Source organism: Mus caroli, unplaced genomic scaffold, assembly GCF_978045245.1.
Source record: "Mus caroli unplaced genomic scaffold, Mus_caroli_1 scaffold_9, whole genome shotgun sequence".
NCBI classification, from domain to species: Eukaryota; Metazoa; Chordata; class Mammalia; order Rodentia; family Muridae; genus Mus; species Mus caroli.
Window position 1 is genome coordinate 116130874 of NW_028227264.1, and position 15324 is coordinate 116146197.

A 15324-nucleotide genomic window follows, 5' to 3' on the forward strand; every position below is an offset into this window, starting at 1 on the left:
AGAATAATGAGCGCACTGTTTTCTTTTGAGTGTGTGGTATGGGGTCTGTTCCTATCAGATGGTTGTCACTACTGGGGAAGGACAGTCCTTCTGGACTGGTGGTGGTGGTGGTGGGGATACAGGATCCATACCTGCATGAGAGGCAGAACAGAGCTGAGTGGGAAAGGAATCAGGATCTTCATCAGCTGGACGGGGCAGCAGGCGGGACAGCAGGCAGGACAGCAGGCAGGACCGGGCGGTCTGTCTCCACCTGCATTCTGAAATCAGTGCCTGGCCAGGAGTAGTAGCTTTCGGAGTCTCCCGGTTGTTCAGATGGCTCAGTACAATCTCGTTGACCCCTGGGAACTGTTCCCTGTCTGGGCTCCCACCTCACAGGAAAAGGGTCCCCTACTTATTAAACTCTGTCTCATTTTCCTCCGGCAGTGTTCCAGTTCTACCGTGTGCACGCCACACGTCCAGTTTCCTTTCACTCCCCGGTCGGTTGGACTCTGTAGCAGGCTCCTTTCTCTACCTGTGTTCTTGCTGCCCTTTCCCAGTGCTCGGTTCGTCCCCAAACTTTTAGTGTATACTGGTAAGGGGTGTTATCACGAGATCTAACTGTTTAACAAGTAATTTATTGGCTTGAATTATTTTCATTCGATATATTTAGATCATATTCTTTCCCCTCCCCCCAACTCCTAAATCCTGCCCACTGACCTACTCCCCTAAGCTCATGTTCCCTCTCCAAAAAAACCCTCAAAACAAACACCACCACTCCCCCAACACACACACACAGAGAGAGAGAGAGAGAGAGAGAGAGAGAGAGAGAGGTGCAGTCTGAAGTCTGTTTCGTGTTGTCTAACTTTTCCTGAACATGGGATCTGCCCTGAAGCATAGCTTATATATCCGATGTCACTCCCTTGGAGAAAGCAGATTTTCCTCTCCCGCCATGGGTATCAATGGCAAATAACATCTTGGTTAGGGGTGGGACTTTGTGCCTACTTTCCCGTTTCTGTGCTGGGATTTTGAGGGGCTTGAACTTGTGCAGGTATGAGCTGCCACAAGTCTATATGTTCATGTGCCCTGCTGTAGCCCGACAAACTTTTAAGCCTAAGCTACTCTGCAGTTTGACTGTAGGTACAATGCTGGTCGTACCCAGCTCTGTAGCTGTTACTCCTCACCAGAGGAAACCATCACACCTGTAGATTAATAACTCCTCGATTTTCCCTCCCCAGCCACTAGAAACGACTGTCATTTCACTCTGCCATCTACCAACTGGACTATGTCAAACCTAACACAGTAGAGTGTTTGCTTTCCTGTGACCGACTTGTTTCAAGGGACACGATACCCTCAAAGTTCCCCGTGCCACCACCTGGCAGAATTTCCTTCTTTTACACTTTAAGTCATTTGTGTATTGTTTGAACACACACATGTATGTATGTATGTATGTATGTATGTATGTATGTGCGGGGGGGGGGGGGGGATACTCACCGCGGTGTGCATGTGGAGCTCAAAGGACAATTTGCAAGAGTCAGTTCTCCCCCTCTGCCATGAGATTTCCAGATACTGAACTCAAGCCTGAGTTGTTCTGAATGCAGAGAGCTTTACAGTTGGGTGCACTGGCTATTCGCCCTCACAGTCGAATATAAACTTGGACGAATATATAATGATTCCCATCCCCGAACTCTGAGGTGAGACCTGCTGTGGCCAAATTCAGAGCTTCTGAGGACAGTTGCTAGCAGTCTCCTCCTCTTCCAGGATTCCTTTTAGGATCGCTCTCCCTGTTTCCTTCGGAATCCCCTCTTGCCCTCCAGCCATTCTTCCTCTGTCTCCTTGTCTATGACTGAAGTGTCGTCCATCAGAATTTCTCTTCTCAACATTGTGTTCCCAGCATGCTTTTGGCCTCTTTGCCTCAATAGCAGCTTGTGTGCCCAGGGTTTGCAGGTCTGTGTGGCCCCTGCTCCTCATCTCTCACTCCTGAACTTTCAGTTCAGGCTCCTGGCTTTTCTGAAGCACCCTCGGGTTATCTCTGGATCGAGCATCTGGAACTCAGCACAGTCACAGTTGGACTACACTTTCCTCCCAGGAGAAGTTCCTTCCCTTCTGGTATACTGCCTGGAGGTCTGCTGGTCCTCACTCTGAAATGCCTTTTGGATGTGGTATTCCCTGTTGGCTACATCCATCACCACCATCACCTCCTCCTCCTCCCACTACCACCTCCACCACCACCACCACCATCATCACTTAAGCCCCCAAAGATCTTTATCTGAACCAGCAGGTGGCTAAGAGGAAGACTGTTGGGAATCAGACCAACTGATTTTTTTTTTTTTTTTTTGAGACAGGGTTTCTCTGTGTAGCCCTGGAACTCACTCTGTACACCAGGTTGGCCTCGAACTCAGAAATCTGCCTGCCTCTGCCTCCCAAGTGCTGGGATTAAAGGTGTGCGCCACCACTGCCTGGCTGATTTTTTTTTTTTTTTTTTAATGGCTGGCTAGATGCCCTGGGTCAGCTACATGAATTCTTTAAGCCTCAGGTTCCTCCGTGAGCTAAATGCAACTAATATTTACAACCACTATAGACCGTGTCTTCAGTCTACTATTCTCCTTCCTGCCTGCCTTTCATGCACCCTCCATATCCAACATGCATTCAGCACTCAGACAGCAACCGACACGGGGAAACTCAGTTACTTCCCCAATATGAACTTCTGCTTATGTCAGTCTTCAGGTTGAAAATAAAGTTGGAAAAGGCTTTGCCTGACCACATATTGCCTGTATTATAAAAACAATGTCTTTAGCATTTATTATTATTATTGCTATTATTTATTATTATTATTATTGCCTGTAGAACTCTAACCCCAAGGCTACCTTACCTGTTCAGATTGCAACCAACACTGTCTTACCAATGTACCTAAGATGCTCTGTTTCCGAGCCCTGGCTGATGCAGCACAGCCCCCGCCCCCTCCCTCCCATTTCAAGGTCTTGCCCTTCTTATCCCCAGCCAATGACATCACACTTGACTCTGCCTGACATCTGTTCCCATCAATGAATATACATTCCTTGGCATCAGAGAAACCGGGTTATTAAGTCATCACTGAGTTCAATTGCTGATTCACCAAAGATCCACTGAGACACAGGCACTGGAGGAACAAAGACAGTGCCGGGCATGCTCTTTAATGAGCACACAGTTGGGCTAGGGAGCCCGGCATAGGACACACACAGGAGACATTGTATGTGACAGATGTTTGTCACAACACTGCGGCCCGGGCTGACCACTGGCGATTCTCATGTAATCAGCCAATGATGCTTTATTACTATTATTACTACTTTCAAGTTTTTATTTTATGTATATGAGTGTTTAGCCTGTGTGTCTGTGCACCACTTGGATGCCTGCTGCCCCAGAGGCCAGAAGAGGGCGACAGATCCCATGGAACTTGAATTACGGGTGATTGTGAGCTGCCATATGGGTTCTGGGAATCAAGGCCCTGTCCTCTGGAAAAAAACAAACAAACAAACAAACAAAACCAGCCAGCACTCTTAACCGCTGAGCCACCTCTCCAGCCCCAGTGAGGCTGTGTAAAAAGTTCCTTTTGTTTCTTCTGTGTCTTCTGCCATCTTGCGTCTGCTCAGGCAATGCCCTTCCCCTCACACCACTTACGTGGCACTGCCCTACTGTAATTCAAGAGTATCTTCTGGGTTGTCTTTCCTATGATTTGTTTAGGGCTAGAGAAAGGAACTGATCATGCTCAATTTGCTAGTTCCTGGAATGACACCCTCCGCAGGTGGATTCCCCTGTGTCTGCAACATGTGGAACTGTGGGAACTACACCCTATTGATAAATGTACCGTGTATCTTCTGGAGCCCCCATCCGGGGAAGCTCTGTCAACACACCATGAACGCTGCCGGCTTTGTCGCTTGCTTTGGCCAATAGAATGTGTCAGAAGTGATGCATCTTCTAATTCTAGAGCGCCTTGCCATAAGGAAGATATTCTAGCAATCTGAGCACCGAGATCCAGTGTTCTCAGTAAATAAAGGAGAGATGGGGATCTTCATCAAACACCTAGCTGAGTTTGCACCTAGCTGCACATGAGTCCCGCCAACTCACAGACACATGAGACACCATCACTGCCGTAAGCCATGAGATTTCAGGTGCTTTGCTACTCGACAACATGTACCTGACATAGAGACCGTGCCAAGGCATGCAAGACTTTATGCTGAGAACTCTTCAGGAGTGACCTGATTAGACTCCTGTGCTAGAGAGCTGGCCTAGGTAGCAACATGGAGAATGGCTTGGGATGCTACAGTGGAGAGGTAACAGGCCATATTAGACACAAAAAAAATCCAGATCTGATCCAAGAGTCACACAGAGGGATGGCCACAGGATACTGAAGACAGAGAATAAAGAAGAAAAGAACCATCTATGTTAGGGAGACAAATGCGTGACGAGGCCGTTCACTGAGAGAGATCAGGGGAGGAAGAGAAGGCTTGGGGTAACTGTGGAGCACCCAACAATACATGTTGGCAATTAGCTTAGTGTAACTTACTCTAGGTGGGTAGGCAAGTGTTCTGATTCATGGGGTCATCTTGCTATGGAAAAAAAAAAAAAACGGCGTCGTGAACTCTCTTTCTCCTTCTCTTTTGTCCCTTTGTCTCTGTGGCCCTTTGTCCCCTTCCCCACAATAAACCTCTCTCATGTGAAAAAAAAAACAAAAACAAAAACAAAAAAAACAGTGTAGCAAAGCCTCTAAGACAGGTGAAGCTTTGATGGTATGAACACATATTGATATTTTTCCAATAATTTATTGTTTATTCACTTTACATTCCGATTGCAGCCCCTTCCCTCTTCTCTTCCCAGTCCCGTCCTTACAAACCCTTCCCCCATTATCATCTCCCTTTTTCTAAGGAGAAGGGGAAGCCCCCTTGGGTACCACCCCCCACCCTAGACACATTTCCCCCTCCCTCTCGCCCTTCCTCCATCCCTCCTTCCCTCCCTCCCTCTGTCCTTCCGTCCCTCCCTCCCTCTCCTCTCATGTTTTGTTCCATGTGTTCTGTATATGGCTCCCATCTAGTAGAGCAGGAAGTAGCTCCTTAATACTGGAAGGAATGGAGAATTACAGGCTAAAAATAACTTGAGGTTATCTCCCAGTGGCACGTCCCTCCAAGCGGGCACAAACTATGGTGTACCCACGTAACACATCACACAGCCAGCCAACCTTGACATGCGCGTACGAATTTCGGTTTACCTCTGATGCTGATTAAAATAGCAAGTGAATGGCTGGGAACCGATCTCATCTTTCCAATACTGCTGCCAGTTCATGACACTTTCCGAGTTCTTCTGGTTTTCTCTCTTACAGGGCGGGATATAGGAGCACTGGTCAAACAGAACACAGAGAGGACACCAGTTATTCTACAGGGTATTCAAAGGGAGTCCTTCTTTCTAGTCCTCAAATACTTTGCTTGATTATAGTTTGTGGCTTGGGACGGATGAGGAGGCAGCCACAGTCAGGGTTGTCAGGGTTAGCATGGGATGCCCATCCCAGTGCCCACAAATGTGCCAGTGTCCCTACTATGCGTCGTGGTTTTCCCTGCCAACTCTACACACCATTTATTCATCAAGACAGGAAAAGGGTCTCAACTGCGCCCAAGACAACATTCTTATGAGCAAATCATCACAAAACCATCTGAAAGTGTCCAGAGCACCTTTGGCTAGGGCTGTTCATGGGAACCCATAGTCATTCTTTCTTCTACAGGGATGGGATTTTTACAGACAACAAATCTAGTTTTGATATAATCTTTAGATATAACCAAATCAACTATATTTTAAATTTTCCAATTTGAAACAATGGCAACAAACAAACAAAAAACCCCAATCTAGTAACAAAACCATCTCCAGTCACTAAGAAGTAAGGCCATTTTATAAACTGTGAGTTATAAGGTTACAGCAAATTAAAAATTTAATACACTGTCTTTGTAGAGGCCTGTCTGTCGGTTAACATCAGGAGGCAAAGCGGGGCAGGGATCACTAGCGTTCCCGATTCCTATCTGTGAGCCTTTGTATCTTCTTCTACTTCTACTAACCAACAGCTCCCGGCTGCTCTTGGGATACCACTTTACCCACGTACGTTTTCATTTCCTACGTTCTCTTAAACAACAGAATCAGTGGAGATGTCTCTCAAGTCTATAATCAATGGACTTTGCTAACGGATGGCTTTCTGGCCAGGAGCTGACAAAGTCATTCCCTCGTGTGGACTTGACTAAGCAATATAAGATTCAGCGACACTGAGAAATCACTCTTGGCTCCAGATGTTAAAGGGAAGGCCCAGCATCTGAAGCCGCTTTCTCCATGTCAGGCGAAGATTCCAGCTTCTACCAACTGTTAATAGTAGGCCAGACATCCTAGCAAAGACCTAACCTGTGTACTTCACTCACTCACTCACACACACACACACACACACACACACACACACACACACACGCACACACGCACGCACGCACACACAATCTCTGCTTTACAGATAAGAACACTGCCATTCCCCTTAGCTCTGCAACCTGACCCCAGAGATTCCACCACAGGCTCCTCCAAGGTGTTTGCCAAGGTGCCTGACGTTAAGGAACAGAAAGGAGAACTGGTTTTATAGTATGATTCGACTCTCACTGATTCATTCATTCCCATATTCGTTTATTCATTTGCTTTTGTCTATATGTATGTCTCGGCGTGTGGGTGCATGCATGCACATGTGTATGGATGTCAGAGGACAGCCTCCACGTCCTTCATCGGACACCTTCCACGGTTTGAGAGAATTCCTCTTTCGTTTGGAACTTGCCAAATAGCCTAGGCCAGCTGACCAGCGATCTCTAGGGATGCACCTATCTTCACCATCACTGGGGGTTACAAAAGCATCCCGCCAGGTCCAGATTCCCACATGGGTTCTGGAGATCCGAACTTAGGACCTCTCGATTGCTAGGCAGGTGCTTTGCTGACTGAAACATCTTCCCAGCACTGCCCACTCCTTCCTCTGTGTTTTTGAAATGGGGCTCTTGCCATGAAGCTCTGGTTGGCATGGAACTGGCTCCAAAGCTTAGGCTGGCATTGAACTCAGGGCACTCCTCGGAGCGCTAGGGTGGGTTCCAGGTACGTGCCACCACCAAACCTGGCTCTACTGTTTTAGTTGCAGCATCCAATTTCACAATGCTTTCTTCACATCGCTTTCTGTTACAATTCAAAACCTTGATTGTGATGCATACAGCGCGTCACTCTAACCCCTGCCAGTCCATCCTCATGGAATCCTGGGAGAGCCGAACAGGTAGCACTTGATCCTTAAGTCTGCCCCATGCTGCCACATTTATCCACCCACTGCAGGTTTTACGCCTCCGGCTAGTGCTCTCTTTCTCCTGGGTCACCTTCTTCAGTGTTACCATCTTCTTGTGCCACATCAAACGCCCCTCCCTGTGTTGACCCAGGCAGGAGTCAAACCCATGAACTCACAGCTAGACTCATACAGTAGCACACTTGTCTGCTCATATCAGGCTCCCTCTCTGGCTGGTGAGTTGATACTAAGGGCTCTTATTTTTTTTTCTTTATGTTTGCCCTAGGGATTGTACATGATCTTAGCAATGGTTTCTGCATGTTGATCGGACACAACCTCAAGTAAATGAAGCTACTTTCCCAAGTTAAACATTTAAAATTATATGAATGCAAATACATTTCAAATTGTAGTAGCTTTCATCATTCCCTACCATGTTACATAAAATAGGATTTTAACCACTGAATAGCAGAATACTGATTGCATGCACACACAGCTTTCCCTTATATGTCTAAGGGAACAGTACACTTTTGTGGAAGTGTCTGGATTCTGAGGTTTTCTTAAAGCTGCAGTTGAGCTCAGAAGCCACAGGTACCAGTATGTGGGGCTTCAGTCTTGTGATTTATTTTTGGTGTTTAGTCTGGAGTAAATTTGCTTTTTCTGCGTATCCTTTTTTCCCCCCTTCTAGTCTGATAACCTCCAAAATAATTTTTAGCGCTTGCTTCTGACTCTACTCTTGGAGGCACATCAAGAAACAACCCAGCCAGAAGCTGACTGCAAACACCGTTACAGCGTTTTCCACCAGAAGCGATCCTGCCGCTCGGGAGATGGTGGGAAAACTTAATTGAGCCACCATTGCTGCTGGGCAAAAGGGCCAGCATGACCGCTCCTGCCCTGAGACTGATACTTTCTCTACGGCAGCAAGTATTTGCATGACTGTTCCACTTCCTACTTAATAAACCACGTTAGATATTCCCTTCCCGTCTTCCTACCCATGGTCAAAGTGAGCTTATGAGACAACTTACTGTGCCCTTTCAAGGGAGTAGAAAGTTCCAGTCTTGGAGGCAGAATCAGTGAGGTGCGGCCATCTAAGAACTCAACAGAACCCTTTCAGCAACGGGCACCACTGACCCAGCAGGCACATCAAACATCTCAGGAGGCAACCAAGTGTAGCCGAAACATACTTAAGACGCCCCTCACTTAACTCAGTGTGAATTCGTTACTACTCAGTTTTTCGGAGTGAAACAGGTTTAAAAGACCTATCTCTCTACCAGATGGCACCTCCGGGAGTCACACCCATGTTTCTGGAGGCGTCAGGGAGAAATCTTCATCAAATCTCATAGTCGGCCAGCTGTGATTTCGTGTGAAATGGAAGAAGTACCCGGCTGGGTGGAGCTTTCTGCACACGTGGATTCTGAATGCAAATTCATTCTTCTCATACGAAGAAAAGTAGCCCCGAGGTACATTTCTCGTGGACTCCGTTCTTTCCCTGGGATAAATAATGGGTCTTTCACACTCTAGCGAGTTGGCAAAGCCAATATCGCCATGAAAGGAAGGATAACGTTAAAGGGCTATTCTCGGGTTCTTAGAAATATCATTTTTTCCCTTTTTCTCACATCTTGACCGCCCAGGTTATTTATGTCTAAATGCTTTCTGAAGCCCACCTCAGGCCCTTCCTAGAGTCCTCAGCTCTATGTGGAACATCATTATACATGAATAGAAATTTAAACTCCATTAAAAAGCAGCTTTCTCAAAGAGGATGCAAGAAAGGCTGTCACCCAAACTCCCTTGTCTCTTAGGCACTCAGGCTGGAGAGTTTGCCTGAAACTTTAGAGCTCTGACCCGAGCATCTCCTTGGGGAGAGAGCCTAAGTATAAATCCACGGCTTAGCACCATCGTTGTCACGGACAGCGCCACTGGCCAATGTCAGGGTCTAATTAATACGAGTGCGCAAGCTTCATCATCTCCAGCAGCAGTAGGAGACTGAGGGGCAGTGACGTGGCTCAGCAGATCAAAGGGCCTGCTGTGAAGCCTGATGTCCCCAGCTTGCTCCCCGGAACCCACAAAAAGGTGGGACAAGAGATCCAACTCCAAAGCGTTGCCCTCTGACCTAGCAGGACGTAGCATATGCAAGTCTATGCTACCCCCCGGACATAAACAATGTTTGAAACATTAAAAAGAACGGGGAAGAGGGGTGGAGAGGTTGAAGTTGTTCAGGGTCATAGTGGTCCATGCGGCGTCCTTCGTACAAGCTGTAGAGTTGTGCTTGTTGTTGCTTTTTGTTCTTGGTTTGGTTTGAGACCAGGTCTCACTCTGGAGTGGAACCCCCTAGCTATGACTGGTGTCAAGCTTCCTATAAAGATAAAGATATCCTTGACCTTCTCAGGCTCCTGTTTCTGCTTCCCAAGCGCTGGCTGACAGCAGTGTGTCTCCACGCCTGTTTTAAACAGTATTAGCCCCGCCCCACACTCCCTTCTTGTCCAGATGCCCAGTTCTCCCTATTCCGAGCTTCCTGCTTTGGAACTAAGGACATGCCCTGCTTCTTGTGCCCTCTCTTGGAAAACCAAGGTCGCATCTCTGCAATCAGTGTGCTTCTTTCAAGGACTGGCGAGGAGAGACAGTATGCTGCAACAGCTTGTGACCCTGCTCCATCCTCAGAGAAATGCACTTCTAAGTCTTCCTCCTGCTCTGTCTGACTCAGGATCAGTTCCTGGCAGCATGGCCATAATGTCACTTAGGGGAATGGTTAGACACAATGCCTTCCATCAGACGATAAGCATCTTCTTAGAGAAACTTCATCCTGGGGTCCTGATGTGTTTGGTTTCTCACTTTCAAAGGCAACTAACTTCTCATTCTCACCTACGAACCCTCTTTGGGGTCCTTGTTCCTGCCACCTGAAATGAGATGAGACTGCTCTCTTTAAAAAGGTAGAAGAGATGGCTCAGTGGTTAAGTACACTGACTGCTCTTCCAGAGGTCCTGAGTTCAATTCCCAGCAACCACATGGTAGCTCACAACCATCTGTAATGGGATCTGATGTCCTCTTCTGGTGTGTCTAAACAGCAACTGTGTACCTGCATACATAAAATAAATAAATCTTTAAAAAAAAAAAAAGGTAGAAAACTCTACTCCAAAGAGGGATCAAGAAGGAACATCCGAAGTTCCCAAAGGCAGTGGCAGTGTAGAAAAAATGGTGTCAGCAGGAAAAGAGGCCAAGGTGAACTGATCACAACTCCAGGATGGAAGGAGCTAATGGCAAATCTTTGCCCAGCCACCTCCAGTATGTGGCGATGGGGTGGGGCTTGTAGAAGCTATGGGGAGTCTTATCTTCACGGCAAGCCTACAACCCTTTACAAGCCTTGAGGCAAGTTTGGTTGTTGGTGAGACTGAGGCTCCTCCAGCAGATGGGTCCGCAATAAGGAGGAACCCCATTTTGTCACCCTGTGTGACTGGGAGGGCAGTGAGCGGCCTACCACAGTGATGAAAGGAAGGGAGCCTGAGTTGACTTTGCTACAGCTCTATAGTGAAAGGCAGCCATAGAAGGCAGTTGTGCAGAGTGGTGTCTGGTCATGGGGAGGGGACAAGGTGCCGTGCTTGCTTCTGGTACTCAACACACTGGGAGACACTCGCCAACTCCATCGTTAGCCACTCTGGGGAGTCGCCCAGGTGCCTGGACCAACACACTGGGAGACACTCGCCAACTCCATCGTTAGCCACTCTGGGGAGTCGCCCAGGTGCCTGGACCAACACACTGGGAGACACTCGCCAACTCCATCGTTAGCCACTCTGGGGAGTCGCCCAGGTGCCTGGACCAACAAGAAAAGCTAAGTGTGGCCAGCAGAGGCCCCTGGTATGAATGTATGGAAAACTATTACAGTGAAGTCAGATATGACAGACAGAGGATGACACAAGCTCGGCACCAACAAGCCACAGGGATGACGTGAGTCCACAAGAGCGCCTTATGGCCCCACTGGCCGTGTACTGGGCAGTTTCCAGAGTGAGAATCCAGAACGAAGCTGCGCCAGCACTTCATCTTGGCTTTCCTTATCTTCTTACTTCTTTACCCCTCCCCCATTTTTCATCATACTTCCACTAGGACTTTTACTTTATATTAAAATTACGTGCCTTGCCGGGCGTGGTGGTGCACGCCTTTAATCCCAGCACTTGGGAGGCAGAGGCAGGTGGATTTCTGAGTTTGAGGCCAGCCTGGTCTACAGAGTGAGTTCCAGGACAGCCAGGGCTACACAGAGAAACCCTGTCTCGAAAAAAAACAAAAAACAAAAAACAAAAAACAAAAAACAAAAAACAAAAAAAAAATTACGTGCCTCTTAAATTCCCCTTCAAGCATTTACTTAATTTTTGTTTGCCTACATTTTATTATAAAATATTATCTTGCTTGCTCTACACTTATTCCTTCATACTTTAAGTAATTTTTGTTGTTCCTTTTAAAAAAATTAATAATAATAAAACACCATGTTTTAATTTTTTTTAGAATTAAAAAAAATGTATTCTCTGAGATTTTATACTTGCATACCGTGTATCTTGGATCACAAGTCCCCTTTCCAATCCTCCCACTCCCTCAACACTCGCCCTCTCAGCCTCAGGTCCTCTCCTTTTATTTAATTTTTAGTTTTAATTGTGTCTATGTGCGCCCAAGTGAGGACATGCACACGTGAGTGCAGGTACCCACGGAGGCCAGCAGAGGGCACTGGATCTCCGGGAGCTGGAACTACAGGAGGTGGTGAGGCGCCCAGTGTGGACTCTGGGAGCCAAACTCTAGTCCTCTGCAGGAGCAGCAAGTGCTGTTGATTGCTAAGCCAGCATTCTAGCTGCAGCTGCTGCTCCTCTTCCTCCTCTTCCTCCTAGGCTCAGGGTTGCTATTGCTGTGAAGAGACACCATGACCGTGGTAACGCTTATAAAGAAAAACGTTTAATCGGGGCTGGCTTACAGTTGCAGAGGTTTAGTCTATCATCATCATGGCAGGAAGCATGGCAGCACACACACAGACATGGTGCTGGAGAAGGAGCTGAGAGTTCATCTTGATCCATTGGCAGCAGAAGGGGACTGTGTTCCACATTGGGCATAGCTTGAGAATGGGAGATCTCAAAGCCTACCCCACAGTGACATACTTTCTCCAACATGGCCGCACCTCCTAATAGTGCCACTCCCTATTGGGCCAAGCATTCAAACACTCAAGTTTATAGGGACCATACCTATTCAAACCATCACCTTCTTCTTCCTCTTCTTCTTCGTCTCCCTCTCCTTCTCCTTCATAACCACTGAACCCAACTAGTGCTACCTGAACACCCAGAGAGACAGGGCCATCCATAAGACCATGGAAAACCTAACGGTAGCCACACTCCCAAAGAAAAATTATCATGTTCCCCAGAGGCCACCAATTATCAAGAGCTCTTCAGTTGGGGATGGTGCCCCAGGAACCCCGCCCTCATCCAGGCTTGAATGCTGACTGGCTTGATTTTGTCCATCTCTTATGCAGATGACCATAGCTGCTGTGAGTTCCTGAGTGCGAGGGCCTTGTTGTGTCCAGAAGATGGCGTTTCTCAGCAATCCTCCCCCATCTTCTAACTTGTATATTGTTTCTGTCACCTCTTGCACTATCTTCTCTGAGCCTCGAGGGCGTCAACTGAGGCAGATGTCGCATTTAAGGCTGCACACTCAACAGCCATTGGTTATTCTCAGGACTTTCACCAGTTCGATGTCTCCGCAATCATTTCTGCCCATGGCACAGAGAAGCTTCCCTGACCAGGACTAAGTCTATGGGTACAAACACCCAGGGGACAGTCTGACAACAGGTACATTCAGCAAAGCATCAGTGGCAGGTCCCCAGCCAGGATACTCGGCCTTCCCAGATATGGGCTTCAACCAGGTTTTCAGTAGCATTCCCATCTGCAGATGAAGCTTCAAATCTCAATTAAAAAAAAAAAAAAAGCAGCGTGTTCCCCTCTCCAACAGTTACCCACTATTATGCCAATCGGCACACCTTGTCTGGCAGATCTGTACTGTAGCATGCAGCGTCTGTCTGCTACTGGGAAAGTCCACTGACTCAAGAGAACAGACAGAGGCTGGGAAGGATGTAGGGGAAGTGGAGAGGGCTCCAGCAGCACTTCCTCCCTGCTGGTAGGTACGCAGAGCAGAGACGGCAGCCACTACGTAATATACGCTTTGTATGGCAGTGTGGTGGGTTCTCGAGATAGTACCAGTAGGGTCGGTGTGACAGTCAGCAGGTGAAGCAGCTCACTGTGCAAGTCTGGCTAGACTCTGATCCCCAGATCCCACGTAAAGGTGGAAAGAAAGAGGCAACTCACAAATTGGTTCTCTGACCTCCTCCACACAGTCACTGTGACATGTACACCCACACATAATAAAAATAAATACATGAAACAATTTATACCCATTCCAAATAGAAGTACGGCATGATGCAGCTATACAACTTGCGAGTATGAGCCTAAGTTAACATACTTCAGAGATACGTCTATGTGGTTGCACTATTCATTGTATCCAGGACTGAAAGCAAGCTCAGATATCCATCAAAAGATGGATGACTGTAGTACATATAAATAATAGAATTTATTCATATTTATGCAGAAAAAAGGCTGGATCATTATGTTAAGTGCAATAGCCAATCTGAGAAAGATGAATATCATACTTTTTTTCTTATATGTGGACTTTAGAGGGGATTGTGTGTGTGTGCATATGTGTATATGTCCATGAGTGGGTGCATGTGTGTGCATGGGTGTGTACACATGTGTATGTGCACGTGTCTACATGTATATGTGTGTGTACGTGTGCAGGTATATATGTGTGTGCATGTGTTCACATGTGTATGTATGCATGTTTGTACACATATATGTGCATGTTTATATACATGTACATTGTGTGCATGTGTGTATATGTGTATATGCAAGTGTGTGCATGTGTGTGTGTATGTATGTGTGCATGTGAGTTCATGTACATGTGTGTGTGTGATAGGTTGTAAAAGTAGAAAAGGGACAGTGAGAGGGGTGGTAGAGGTCCTAAGGACCAAGGAGGGGAAAAGGGGAGAGTAATGGAGAAGATACGATATGAAATCAAAGCATGGGTCTGCTTGAGATGGGGACCAGGAAGAGTTGTGAGGGAGATGGGGGCAGCCGATGCAGAGGGGACGAATCAGAACACAGTGACGCATGTGTACAAAAGTGCCATAAAGAAACACATCCCTCTGTATGCTAACTTGAAAACACACTTTTTAAAAAATAAGCTGCCAAACAAAAGTCTGGGGTGAGATGAAGCCATAGTGAATACACTTGTCTGATGTCCATCTTCACTTTTATTTGGGGTTTTTATGGAGCTGAGGCTGGCTGGGAACATTCCACGTAGCTGAAGATGACCTTGAACTTCCGACCCTCAGGCGTCTACATCTCTAGGGCTGGAAGGATAGGCGCGCACCACGCACCAGGCTCTAAGGTCTGTGCCGTAGACAAGGGGGTGTTGACGTTCATGTTCACGGACAAAGCTGCTGAGGAGGGAGCTGCTGTGTGAAGCACAACAGAAAGGGGGCCAGGGGATTTATTAAGAAAAGACATAATCATCACCTTTGACACATACTTGTTTGATTGCATACTTAGTTCTTATTTTCCATTGTCCTATTTTAGGGTTTGCCCAGGTTTATAATAGCACTCGTTTTTTAGCCTACCCCAGAGAATCTGAACTTTAATAAAACCTTGCTGGAGTAGGTTCTTTGTCATAGTCTTGAGGAGTGCGTTTCAATCACACAGGTAGAGTAGGCAGAATTCAGTTTCTTCCTTCCCTGAGTCATTTTTAAAAATTATTGCACAAATCATGGTGTCTATTTAACCAAATATCAGAGGCTGTGTTCTACGTGAAACATTTTGTTTCAAAACAAAACAAAACAAAACAAAAAGTAGAGCAATAAAAATGTTTTTCCTTGTTTCCTTCATGGCTTCGCTTGATCAGCACAGACAGACAATGGTTAAGTATTTTTCCAAATAAATGTGGCTAGAAAACAAGTTATTAATACATTGTCT

At 46.7% G+C, this 15324-nt stretch overlaps 1 protein-coding gene across 3 annotated transcripts in view; it reads right to left on the minus strand.

Moving 5' to 3' along the window:
• Kcnmb4 (potassium calcium-activated channel subfamily M regulatory beta subunit 4) overlaps positions 1-15324 on the minus strand; it is a 57853-nt gene that overhangs the window by 24210 nt on the left and 18319 nt on the right. For all 3 annotated transcript variants that reach the window (XM_021174634.3, XM_021174635.3, XM_021174636.3), the window contains exon 2: positions 5219-5346. In XM_021174634.3, coding sequence (XP_021030293.1) covers positions 5219-5346 — 128 coding nt within the window. The remainder of the gene's footprint in view (positions 1-5218; positions 5347-15324) is intronic.